The sequence below is a fragment of the Saccopteryx leptura genome, chromosome 7 (genome assembly GCF_036850995.1).
Source record: "Saccopteryx leptura isolate mSacLep1 chromosome 7, mSacLep1_pri_phased_curated, whole genome shotgun sequence".
NCBI classification, from domain to species: Eukaryota; Metazoa; Chordata; class Mammalia; order Chiroptera; family Emballonuridae; genus Saccopteryx; species Saccopteryx leptura.
Genome location: NC_089509.1, coordinates 37,652,366 through 37,665,573, shown reverse-complemented (window position 1 = coordinate 37,665,573; position 13,208 = coordinate 37,652,366). Strand labels below are relative to the sequence as shown.

Sequence of the window (13,208 nt, the reverse complement as noted above, 5' to 3'; positions counted from 1 at the left end):
TTAGCCTGTCAATCCTTTCGTTATCCTACCTTAAATAAAGCAGTCAGCCAAGCTTCCCTGGGGGAGGGGTAGAGAGCGGGGACAAAGAAAAAGTCAGTTTCCTCACTAAATCCTCAACTCAAGGCAGCACCTGAGATAGGTAAGGTCTGTTACCTTCAGGCACCAGTCACGGGGTCAAAAATGTGAATGATCGGACACCTTTCCCAAAGCCAACAAGTTTTTAGTATAAAGCAGGCCCAGGGCACCTTCTACCACAGAGCAGCCAAGGAGATTACCGCTGGAAACAGCAGGGTCTCAACACCTCAAACCTTTCAAAGCTTCTGTGGCAAGGGATACAGAGGCTTACAAATACAACACAGCTTCTTCAGCAAAGAAGAAGGTGGAGTGAGGTGCATGTGCAATAAGAGTCAGCAACATCAGTTTCACACCACACAAGAACACTGAAGATGTGAGGAGGGGGGACACCTTGGGCATGACCTAGAAACTATAAAAAGTTTGTCATAAGGTACCTACCTGCGAGCTCTGATGCCAACAGTCATGTTGTCTTTTAAGACTGTGAAAAGAAAGTACACTCTATCCATCTGTCTGCATCAAATACCATTATGCCTTCAAGGAACTTGATATTTCCCAAGAATGGGATTCCCAGCCATCCTGGTCCATGTCTGTGGGCCTTAGTTGAATCACAGTCCATGAGGCAGCTCTCCAGCCTACCAGCTGTTTCCAAGACACTGCTTACACATTATACTGTACCTGTGAGAAACCGCACAGTCCTCGATGTGATGCCAAAAGAGAGGGCTCTGGAGAAGAGAATGGGGTGACCAGGGAGGAGAGAACATCACCCTGCAGTCTGAACAGACACCATCTCCAAGGAAAGACAAGAGGCGAGTTACCTCTGCAGCCAGTGTTCAAGCAGGTGAGAGCTAAGAGGTGCATAAAGCCTCCGTACAAACACCACGACCCCTAAGCCAAGGAAAATACTCCTGGGAAAGGAGAAGGGACACATCCCCCACTGTAGTGTGGAAGAGCCACTCTACAAGGGAGCATCTGCCAACCAGCTGCACAGCTTGTAACCTACCCACCTTCCTAAACAATTCCAATTTGTTCTTTTATAAATTGTTCCTAAAAGGATTCCAGGCACCGGCACCCTCCTGCAAAGGAGAGACAATCATCTAGAATCAGTGCTTCTTTCATTAGCCATTTGTATAACATCTATTACTTGTTTTAACGTGAAGGTCAGAGAGCCCACTTCACCTTGTCCTTACTCCCCAAGCCCTTCATATGAAAGGAAAAGCCCATTTCATCGAGACCAAGCCCTTCACGCAACAATTCCTGTAAAGTCGAACGCAGTTCCAGAACAACATGAGCCTATGCCATTTTCTTCTTTGAACCCAGGGGAACACACAAGACCCTTCCCCACTCTCAGGTGCTATCACTCTATGTGTATAACCTCAGGTGGCAGACTCATCTCAAGGAGGCACAGTTCTAGCCAATAACACACTAGCTATGTCTTGGGTTCAGAAAGACCTTCCAATTATCAGTATTTTTCATACAGCTTCTGTCTGAGCAACTCTAATGGAGAGCTCACTATTCATTTTTTGACAACTCTAAATATTAGAATACTTTCCCTTAAGCTTATGAGACCTTCAGTCACCAACTCTGGAAAACCTACTCTCGTCTAGACCAATAGTTTTCAACTTTTTTACACTTGAGGACCAGTGAAAATAGAAGAATTATTTTGAGGACCGCTAAGGCAGAAAGAAATCACCCTGAGCATAAGTGAATCTGACAAAGATCATTGGGTCTATAATCTTTATACACCATCAGGATGATTAACTCTTTGGCGGACCGGCATGAAATTTCTGACCAGCTATTGAATAACACTGCTCCAAACCACATCTTTCTACACACAAGTTCTTCAACATATGAAGTCAGCTAATGGATCATAATATTTTATGTTCTAGAAATTTTACACTTTCAAGTGCTAAGGTTTTTAAAAATCTCATTACTATCCTAACAGTTGTGTCAAATTTTGCTCCTATTTACAGAAAAAGAAAATCAAGGGCTAGAGGAAAGAGTTTAATTTGCTCAAGTTGGTGCAGAATTCTAGAAACTAGGTTTTCTGCCTTCCAGGCTGACGCTGTCCTCTAAATGAGAGGCCACACGTAAAAGTATTGATAAGTCTTATCACTTAAGGATTTAAAGGCGTAAAAGTAATTCTTGCCTGACCAGGCGGTGGCACAGTGGATAGAGCATCAAACTGGGACACTGAGGACCCAGGTTCTAAATCCCAAGGTCTCTGGCTTGAGTGCAGGTTCACCAGCTTGAGCACGGGATCATAGACATGACCCCATAGTCGCTGGCTTGAGCCCAAAGGTTGCTGGCTTGAGCAAGAGGTCACTCACTCTGCTCTAGGCCCCCCGTCAAGGCACATATGAGAAAGTAATCAATGAACAACTAAGGTGCCGCAATGAAGACTTGATGCTTCTCATCTCTCTCCCTTCCTGTCTGTCTGTCCCTATCTGTTCCTCTCTGTCTCTGTTGCACATAAAAGAAAAATTCTTATCACTTAAAGATTTAAGGACATGCATATCTTTCACCAGTTTACATTGCTGCCAGTTTCTCAATAATCGAATATTTACATGCAGAATATAGCCTTTGATCAACATCTACTCTAGATATCTATATATACTGATGTGGGGGGGGGGGGTCAAGAAATGTACCAAGATGATGATGATAAGCACAGTCCTAAGCATACACTTCTACCTTTGAGAATAAAACAGCTCAGGGGGTTACTGCCTAGGATGAGAGTGTTATCATGGCTCAGTGACAACACTCCACCCTCTTCTCCCCTTCCCTTTACTCACAGCAGGAGAAAGGGTGTGAGAAAACATCAGCCTGTATCTGGTGATGGCCTCACTTCACTGCTACCCATCCATCTGCTCAGCAGACTTCATAGCTAGAGCTCTCCTTGGAAGTGGTTGAAAGGAAACAACACCTTGCAGAGGGAGATAAAATTAAATGGTAAAACTTGACCTTCCTTTTCCTTTCACAAGTCATTACATTTGGAGTACATGCACTGCTCTGACAGATTGCCTCTTCCCTCTGATGTAGAAAACCTAAACTTCCCCACCAAGCCAGTTCAAGTCTGCCTGGCCAGAAAAACTTAAGAGTACACTTTCATACCAAATCAATATTTAACCTCATGCCTGGAAACAGAACAGCATAGTGAAGATGCCAAATGTCTGACATCTGAAGAGAAACAGCAAGTGCACCCCACTTCGGTCACGTCTACACTTCTGCCATTTGAAACTTGCATTGAACAGATTTACATGGGTTCTTTTATTTTATTTACACCTTTACTGTTAGCTACAGCCCCCCTCCCCTTTTATTCCCTTTCTAGTTCTAGGCCTGAGCAAGTATAACAAAATGGGGGCTGCAGAATCCAAATCTGGGTTAAAGTTCCAGATTGGCTATTCTATGACCTCAAGTAATTTAAGTGATCTTTATTTCCTCAACTATAATGTTGCTGATCGCTGGAGTTATTGTGAGGATTCAATAAGAATATGCAAGCATAGGATGCACTCACAGTAGGTACTCAGAAAATGTTCCCACTTCATCCTAAAGCAAAATGACCACATTCAACCTCAGGGGGAAAAAAACTGAGAAGGAAACGGACTCAAATTAATCACTTAACCAAAGCAGTTTCTGGTATCAAACATAGGATAATACTGCCCTAAGCCATCATTTCCTAATCTGTCTTTTTTAATCTTGGCTGAGCAGTTTGATATCTGGTAGCACAGAGATAGGGGAGCTGGCTAGAGGGCTTAAAATTATCCTTTCCTCTGAAATTCAAAGAATCCTGAAATTGGCTATTTGACAAAGGCATGGGGGGACAAACTGATTACAAGCCAAAAATTAGTAAATTTTAGGAGTGTTTAATGTAGAAAGGCGTATTCTGGGACAAATACCATCTGTTGTTCACAACACTCAAAATCACCTTCATAGTGTCATCTTTAAAAAGTAAAGGACATGTGTGTGTGTGTGTGTGTGTGTGTTCCCAACAATTAGACAGTATTTAATGATGGAGCTCCATATAGATGTTTAATTACAAATGTGCGGGACCTCAAAAATACAGGCCAATGTTACCTGAAAAATACATAAAATATATACATCCTAAAGAAACAAAAGTTGGTGACTGAACTTATAATTTATGAAATATTTCCATCAAAGAATGTAAGAGACATTGTACATGTGTGCACACACATGAAGGCCTATCACTTATAACTCTAACTCAAAGGTAAATACAAGGATGCAAATAGTTAAATGTACATAAGGAGTCAGCAATCTTTCTCTTAAATGTAAATTTTACAACTATGATAACAATGCTGAAGTAGTTCAGGAAGGGGGGAGATTCTCCTTAGGAGGATTAAGCTCCTAAGATTTGGATCCATGCTTTACTAGACATTAATTACAGAAAGCTCAGTTAACATTAATCTATTTAAAAGTCCCATTTTTTCTATTAAAAACTATGATTTTTAAAAGTTTACCCCTCCACTGATCTTAATTCAGTACTTTTACTCCCTCTTCTCACCTTTCCACTCACACCCACTGATTTTTTAGATTTAATTTAATTCATATAGACTGAAGGGGTGGAGGGGCAGGGAAACAACCATTAAGTAGGTTTGTTTTCAAGTTCTCCGGAAATAGATAGACTTCTGTTATTTTCATTTTTATTTACTCTTCCGCAATGCTTTAACTATTCTCAGCTTGGGGGTGGGAGGAATTATTTTTCCCTGCATGAAATGGCTCGTTAACTGATATAAGTAAGCCATACTTACAATGGGCCACTTGTACAATTTTATGTACAGTATTACTATCTGGTTTTCCTCCCAAACCCATATGATCTTTATCATATAGGAAAATAAAAGTAAGATCAATAATACCAAAGTGATTCCCACTGTCTGGAGTAAAGAGTTATCTCCACATGTGTACTTTAAAACTTGCCAATCCAAAATATGTCCTTCATGCTTGATCTCCAGAATTAAATGGTTTGAGCTGATTTCTTAAGCAATTCAAGAAGAGCAAAGTTGAGAGCATCACATACACAACCTCAGAAAACTGACCAGAAAAGAAATCACCATAACCCTGAACTTCTATTAACTCGATTCCTTTTAACTCCTTTTGCAGGTTTTCAAAGAGCAGCTGGAGCTGACTAAGGAAAATTAAACAATATGTCAGTGGGCTGTGTGTATCCCTAACAAGAGGGCCCCAAGCTGAGACTTTCCCAAAAGCTTTGTCTCTGTTCAGAAAAAGGTCAGCCTGGTGTGTTTTTGTTGTTTTTTGTGTGTTTGTTTTGATAGCTTTACAATATTGTAAACAATTACAAAAGGAAGTGCATCCAGTAATTGTGTGTGAGCAGAGTAAAAGTAGCCACAACAATCAACCATTGCCCCAAGGAGATTACAATGTAGAATCATAAACGTCTACATACTAAATTTTTGACTGCTAGACTTAATAGTAACACAAATCAACCATGTTAATGATGGAACATTATTTTTCTAAAGATTAATTCATACCATGTGTTATTAATCAGCAGGGTAACTGAGAGCTCATGCAAAACATGCTATCCCAGTTGAGCAGAACTTAATTGCATTACTGTCATCTGGTTTTCCTGTGTCACTGGCCCTTCCACTTCGAGTCCATACACACACAGACACACAGCACCACAGAATAGATGGAAAGACAGAAAGCCCGGAGCTGGAGATATAAGAACCATGGGTCTGGTAGGAAGGAGATTCTGACTAAAAAGGTTCGTCTCTGGAAAGAAAAGCCATGTATGCACCTAGGCTGCCTTGAGAAGTAATTAAGCCTATGATGTTTCATTTCGGAGTGGAGCAGCTGTGGGAGATCACAGACGATTCACAGCAAGACCGGCAGCCTAATCTATCTCCTGATTGCCACCCCAGTTTCCCCGTGTTGTGAAAAAAACTCGTGGCCTCTGTTCTCCCGAAGAGCACAAAAAGCTAACCTGTCATCAGAACATTATTCCCCATGTCAAACCAGGGCTGAAGAAAGACAATTTAAATGCTCCAGTCAGACTCGGGTCCTTTCTCGGGATTGTGAGGTTACGTGCCAAAAACCCGCAGGCAAATGCACAATTTGGCTGCCTTGGGCACAAGTTCCTCTTGATTCCCAGTCTCATAGAGTTTAGAGCTAACTAACTAGGAAAAGGGAAATATACATGTGTAAGAACAGTAACGCGTCGGATCTTGCCCGGTCACTTCCCCTACAGCATCCCTTACGAGAAGGTGGGACACTAAAAATCAAAGTGTGGGGACCAACTACAGGACCGCTCCAGCTGGGGCGAGGAGGGAGGCTACCACACCCTCCTGAGCTCACAGCGCTGACAAGCTCCGGCAGGGAGGCGCCCAGAAACTTAGTCCCAGCAGAAAAGGGAGAAAGAAAAGAATCTTGAGTCTTGGATTTGAGAAGCTGTAAACTTGGAGAAGCGGATTTCGAAAGGGAGCCGGGAACTGGGCTGGGTGTGGGAGGGGAGGGGAGGGGAGGGGTCGCCCATGGAGTCAGAACAGCTCGCAACACGTCCCCGCAAAACAGCACATTTTTGTGGTTTAAGATTTAAGACCAAAAAAAGGACGCGCTGAGGCGAAGCTTCTCTCTCGCCTGGGTTTCAGATGCCCCCTTCCTCGTTTAGGGACCAGGGTGCCGCACTGGCGCGGGTTTCCTTCTCTTTCCCTTTCAGGGGAGCCCCCCTCCGCCAGCCGCAACGTCTGCTTCCAAGTTCCCCTTCGTGCGCCACCCGGTGCAGCGCCGGTGGCCGGCCACATGCACCCATCGGCCCCGGGACTGCAGGCCCGGGGCTGGGCGCCCGCGGGATGGTCCGCAGGGACGCGGGATTTGCGGGCTTTTTTCTTTCCCCAAACAAAAAGCCTTTGCTTAGCGGCTCGCCATCCCCTCCTCCCGGGCCCACGCTGCACCTCCCGGGCACACACGCTACGAGGTGCCTCTCCCGCCAGACAATGGGTTCGGGGCTGACCAGGCAGCCCGCCCAGAGCCCCCAGCCCCATCGCGGGACCCCGAGAGGGCTGAGCGCGCGGTCTGTACGAGGGGCCGAGAGGAGCGAGTCGAAGGGGAGGCTACAATGGGGAAGGTGGGCACCTCCCCCTTGGGGCAGGAGGCTCGCTCTGGGTGCGGGGAAAGGGGAGGGGGTTGGGGGTCAGCTGCGCCGCCCGGCCGGGAGCTCCACGCCCGACAGCCGCCGCCGCGCACTCACCAGCACGATGGCAAACCGCTCCTCCAGTTCACCTGGCTCGGGCATCGGCAGCTTCAAAGGCACGTTGTGTGCCCTGAAATCGGTTTGCTGCGAATCCATGCTCCCCGCGTTGCCCATGTTGGCTATTCGCTGGAGTCGGGGGCTGCTCCGAGCCCCTCGCGTCCGCGTCGGAAATCAGAACAGCTCCGGGCGACCGGCTCCCGCCCGCTGGTGCGACCTGCCCGGCTCCCCGCCCTCTGCTGCGCCCCGGCGACTGTGCAGCACGCTCCCTAGCAGCGCTCCGAGCCGAGCCGCCCCCCGGCCTCCTTCATGCTCCCTGCCGCCCCAAAGCCGCTCCGGCCTCTTTTCCTCTGAAGGGGTCGTCAGGGCGCCGGGCGCCTATCTGCATGTTGCTCCGCTGGCACGCCGCTCCCTGCCAGCGATCGTGGAAAGCCGGCGCGTGGTTCCTCCGACTCGCTCTTCCACCGTGGCTGCGGCCACCGCTGACACTTCCAGCCCACTGCCGCGGAACACAACGCTCGCTCGGAGAGCACCCCAAGCAGACAAATGCGGCTCCGCGCTCCCGACACAATGCCCCTTCTCTCCTGGCCCCCGCCCCCAGACCGGCTCCGCCCACTCGCCCCGCGGACTGCCGGGATACGTAGTTTCGGTCCAAAGTGTCCGCTCGCCGAAACCAGGCCGGCTGTCCAAGGCGCGGCTGGGTTAGAGCCCCAAAACAGCAAAGGCAATCTAGACATCCCTTATGTCACTTTTGACCCACTTCACTCCAACAATAGAAAGAATCGCCTCGTGAACAATTCTGAAACATTTGACAAATAAATGAATGATCTTATCAATGATTGAATATATGCATTCTGATTTAAATTTCAGAAGCTTCTTACTGTTCACAAGGATCTAGTTCAACAGGGGACCTCAAAGGTATTGGCAACGTCCTGTTCCAATCAACGGGGTTGTGGTCCATGGATACTGGTTTCGTTGTTCTCTCTTCCTTGTGTATGTTACATATTCTTTAGTGTGATTGAAAAGTTTTTTAAATATATTTTTATTGATATTTATTATAAATGTCCACTATAAATATATGCATACATATATATATGGTGAGACCCCAAGAGTTGGATGAAGATTCAATTCAATTCAAAACAAACACCTGTCAGTTCCTATTAGGTATGGGCTACTGTGTTCCTTAGTGGGAGAAAGAAAGGATTGCTATCGCTCTGAAATACTTCAAAATCTAGTGAAGGAGAAAATTACACAAATATGCTTATTTCGTGTGGGATGAAAATAAGAACAGGGTGTTTGGGGAGGCTTCGAAGATGATCTTTGGCTGTAACAGTCTTGTTCCAGGTGTCTTACAGAAAAGATTGGGTCTCACCCCCTCCTCTGAGTGCTTTTCAGACTACTATAACTACGCACTCCAAAGCAGTGGAATGGAGAAAAACAGCCTTATAAACCACTTTAGCCAACGGCTATTGTAGATTTCAAGGACATCCACCTGGTTGACTTGTGGCTGAACTACTGCAATTAGTCCTTTGTTAGGTTAAATTATGTTTCCTAATCCTGGTTTACATATCAGATTCACCTGGGAAGCTTGTTGTTAAAACTGCACACACCTAGGCCCTGCCTATTGCCAGAATTTCCCTGAGCTGAGAACAGGTGTATTTTTAACAAGCTTCCCAGGTGACTCTGATATGCAACCAAGGTTGTTCCCCTCTGTTAAAAGTCAGCTGCTTCTGAGCAAGGTAACAAGGTACCAAGACTTGAGTATTAAGGACCACATTTTAATCAGCTTTATAAATTCCAAGATGCCTGAGCACAGTAGATGTTCAATGACTATTTGTTGAATTAACAAGTGACTTTTACCAAAAGCCTGAGGCAAATACACAAATGCATTGTGTGTGTGCAGTTTTTTTGTTTGTTTTTATACAGGGACAGAGAGAGAGTCAGAGAGAGGGATAGATAGGGACAGACAGGAACGGAGAGAGATGAGAAGCATCAATCATCAGTTTTTCATTGCGAGACCTTAGTTGTTCATTGATTGCTTTCTCATATGTGCCTTGACCGTGGGCCTTCAGCAGACCGAGTAACCCCTTGCTCGAGCCAGTAACCTTGGGTCCAAGCTGGTGAGCTTTTGCTCAAACCAGATGAGCCCACGCTCAAGCTGATGACCTCGGGGTCTTGAACCTCGGTCCTCTGCATCCCAGTCCAACGCTCTATCCACTGTGCCACTGCGTGGTCAGGCTGTGTGCGATCTTTAAATAAACCACCTCTAGTCTTTTTCAAGGAAAGAGAATGTATAAATAAATTCAACTCAAAAATCTGAATAAGTGCAATCTTTATTTCTAAAATTACACTGTATCAAAGTTAAGTATGTGTATTATTGATTGTGTAGCAGCTGTGTTAGGCTTGCTCACTGGTTTACTGGCTGCAAGCCCTTTGACTGATTGGTATGTGAGTGTGTGGCTGCACCGTGTGTGTGTGTGTGTGTGTGTGTGTGTGTGTGTGTGTGTGTGGCCTATACAAGGTTATGGGTGCTTGCACTCATGGGGATTGCAGATGGCAGATTGCCTGCCCACCAACCACTGTGAGGGGTATTCTTGCTGTTTCTTTGCCTGAAAGCGGTTTTCCCTTGCCTATGTGCTTGATCGCCGTTGTGAGACTTTATTAAACGGAATGGCTCAATGCTTTCCAGCTCTGCAGTTTCTCTACCATCTGCCCGAATCCAGTGTGGACCTGCTTGGCCTCAGCCACTGGCATTACATTGATTAAAGAAAAAGAGGGATAAAGATTCATACACACACACTCCCAGCTAGTGAAAAAGAAAGGCAATTTGTTCAGATCAAGTGAGACATTTCTGACCCACAAATGTATTTTATGTTCTTTGTAATCTCTAGATCTATGTTTTGGGTCTGATTGACTCACAAAATCAGCCCACCTAGGGCTGTAGATAGAAAAGCTAGAATTATTTTCTGATGTTGGGATATTTTTTTTTTTATTACACTAATGGCTCTCTCTGGCTATCTTTCTGCCAGTAGTTAGGACCTTTTTCTCCCCTTACACCTTATCACATCTAGTCTCTCTCATAATCTCACACTTTGAGAGGTGCCAAGGACAAAGGGTGCAAGTCCATAAACCAGAAGAACTGTTTTCAACCTCTAATACTTGGTAATTATTTATGACTATTATTAAGTGAAAAAATTAACAAAACACTTCATTATGTTATACAATTTCTGTAGGAATTTCTAACAAAGTCTCGGGGAAGTTTTGTTTTGGGGAGTGTGGAGAGGGAGGAAGGATAAGACTTGCTATTACTTTAATTGTACCCTCTTCTTCACCACAACATTAAAATCAGGCAACCATTTTTAAATACATATTTCATTTTCTGATCACTAATGCATATGACTTATTATAGTTGATGTCAAAAATATGGACAAAAAAAGAAAATTGTAAAACTATCTGGTCATTTCCCAGGGAAACAAGTGTTAGAACTTGATCTTCCATGTGCCAGGTATTTGCAAGCTATGCCAGGGATGGCTTGATCAGAAATTCTCCCTAACGGTGTAATTGCTTTCAATAAAGCTTTTCTGTCATTCGTAATATTTCTGCAAGATAGCTGAGTTGCATTGGTATCTGCTCAGTTTTTAAATACAAGGCAGTAGTCTGTAGCTAAAGTCACTTAACTTTTTAAAAAAAAAGTTTAGAATTACTGGTGTAATCCTAAGAAAATTCTTTTGTGTATAATTATATAAAAATAAGGCAAGTGCTCTGTGATAGCCATGACCCCTGTATCAAAATTGTAAATAGTACCTGGGATTTTTAAAGGGATTACTTCATGTCAGTTTACATCCACAAAAGTCCTGTAAGATTCATAAATCCATCTGTGAGGCAGCTGTGTTAGGCTTGCTTGCTGGTGTATGAGCTGCAAGCACTTTCTTGATTAGTACATAGCCTATATAAGGCTCTGTGTGCGTCTGCTCGAAAGAGATGGAGGTTGCGGAGGCGTGGTTGGCCTGCCCGCTACTGTGAGGGGGGTGTTTTGCTGTTTCTTTGCCTGAGAGGGGTTTCCCCTGCCTGTGTGTGTGTGTCTGCCATTGTGATACTTTATTAAGTTGAATGGCCCAACCCTTTCTGGCTCTGTAGTTTTTCTACCATCTGCCTGAATCCAGTGTGGACCTGCCTGTCCTCAGCCACTGGTATCACACCTGGCATGGTGGGCAGGGTTTGGAGCAGGTGGGCATGGAGCTGCCGACACCCTTGAGGGTAGAATAGAGGAGTGGCTGTTCCTGGTGGCGACTGGAGGCTGGGTGTTTCTTACAGCCCTGTGAGAGGAAACCAAGAGCTCTGTGCGAGAGGCGGCCTGAGGCTGCAAAGCTCCAGGATGAACTGCGAACCGAAAGGCAACAACTGCATGAGCTGGAACAGTCACTGGAGAAAGAGCTGCAGATCCAAGAACTTCAGGTCAGACTGCAGGCTGAGAACCAGCCACGGTGTGAACTGGAGCCAGCACTGGAGAGGGAGGCTGACCAGGTCCAAGAGTTGCAGTTTGCCCTGGAGGTTGAATGTTGGCAGCGGCAGTTGTTGGAGGAATGACTGCGGGTTCAGGAAATTGAGAGTCAGCCTTAGTCCAAGAGCTGGCAGCTGCAGGAGCCAAAGATGGAGCTGCATTCCTGCAGGCGGAGTGGCCCTGAGTCGGCGGTAGCAGGCATTTCCAGCTCCTCTTCTGAGGATGAGGAGTCTTGGGCTGAAGCTGCCATCCATACGCCCAAAGCTTGGCCACATGTCATCCAGAAGGTGAAAACCCAGCAGCAAAGAGGACCTACGGAGCCCCGGTAGGCTAGCTGCGATTGCGGGGCATAGGGGTGGATGGCATCGTGCTCTCTGGAGCACAGGTGGAGAGGGTGGCCACTGCTGCCACGCGCTCCTCCTTGGGACAGTGTCTTCAGAGCTGCTGTGATAGCAGAGATGAGGGGGAGGCCTGAGGCCCTCTGTGAACCTAGTTGCCTGTAATGGACCTTTACCTTGGTGATTTGCACAGACAGCTGGACTGTCTGTCATGGACTGACTCTTGGACTGCAACCCAGAGGGGGGTGCCGGCTCCCTTGTTGAGTGGACATGCCACCTTTGGACACAGTATGAGAGACCCTCATGGGGGCTGGGGGGAGCTCTGGTGGATGCACTCCTGCGCCAGGAAGCTGCTCTCATCCAGTTGGACAGAAGCCCTGTAGTGCTGGTGGCCACGGCCAGGCAGGTTCACATTGGATTTCAGGCAGACAGTAGAGAAACTGTGGTGCCAGAAAGTATCGGGACAGACTCGTTTATTGGAGGCTTGCTAAGACAGGTGAGCAAAAAGCAGCAAAAGTGAAAGAGCTAATAAACAGGAAAATCTGCTATCTGTAGTAAGAAAACCCCACCTCACAGTGGCGGGAGAGCAATCTGGGAGAATCACCGCCCAGGGGAAGCACCCATAGCCTTATATAGGCTGTGCACACGTGCCTCTGCCCTGTGCTCACGCTAATCAAGCAAAGTGCTTGCAGCTGGTAAGCCCGCCAGCAAGCCTAACACAGCTGCCCCACACGCACCAAAGACACTTGAAGGTTTTGACGGACACAGTCCTGGTTTATACAAGCCTCCTGCCTACCATGGAGTAGGGGGCTAGAGAAGGGCCTCCAGTCTGCACCTTGGGCAGAGTGCTCAGGGAGACATGATGGACACCTTTGTAATTATTGTGTAACTTTTGCTGTAGTCTCTTATGTCATGTAGACTGTGAAGTGAGCAACCCTGAAGGGGTGAAATGGGTGCTTGCGCCCTAGAGAGATGGCGATTGCGGATGTGCGGACTGCCTGCCAGCCACTGTGAGGGTCCATTCTTACTGTTTGTGCCGGAGAAGAGGTTTTCCCCTGCCCGTGTGCTTGTCCGCCGT

At 46.3% G+C, this 13,208-nt stretch overlaps 1 protein-coding gene across 4 annotated transcripts in view; it reads right to left on the bottom strand.

Moving 5' to 3' along the window:
- Positions 1 to 7,862, bottom strand: part of FMNL2 (formin like 2) — a 350,215-nt gene extending 342,353 nt beyond the window's left edge. For all 4 annotated transcript variants that reach the window (XM_066345365.1, XM_066345367.1, XM_066345363.1 and 1 more), the window contains exon 1: positions 7,292 to 7,862. In XM_066345365.1, the coding sequence (XP_066201462.1) occupies positions 7,292 to 7,408 (117 nt within the window). In that variant the 5' untranslated portion in view covers positions 7,409 to 7,862. The remainder of the gene's footprint in view (positions 1 to 7,291) is intronic.
- Between the last annotated feature and the right edge of the window lie 5,346 nt (positions 7,863 to 13,208).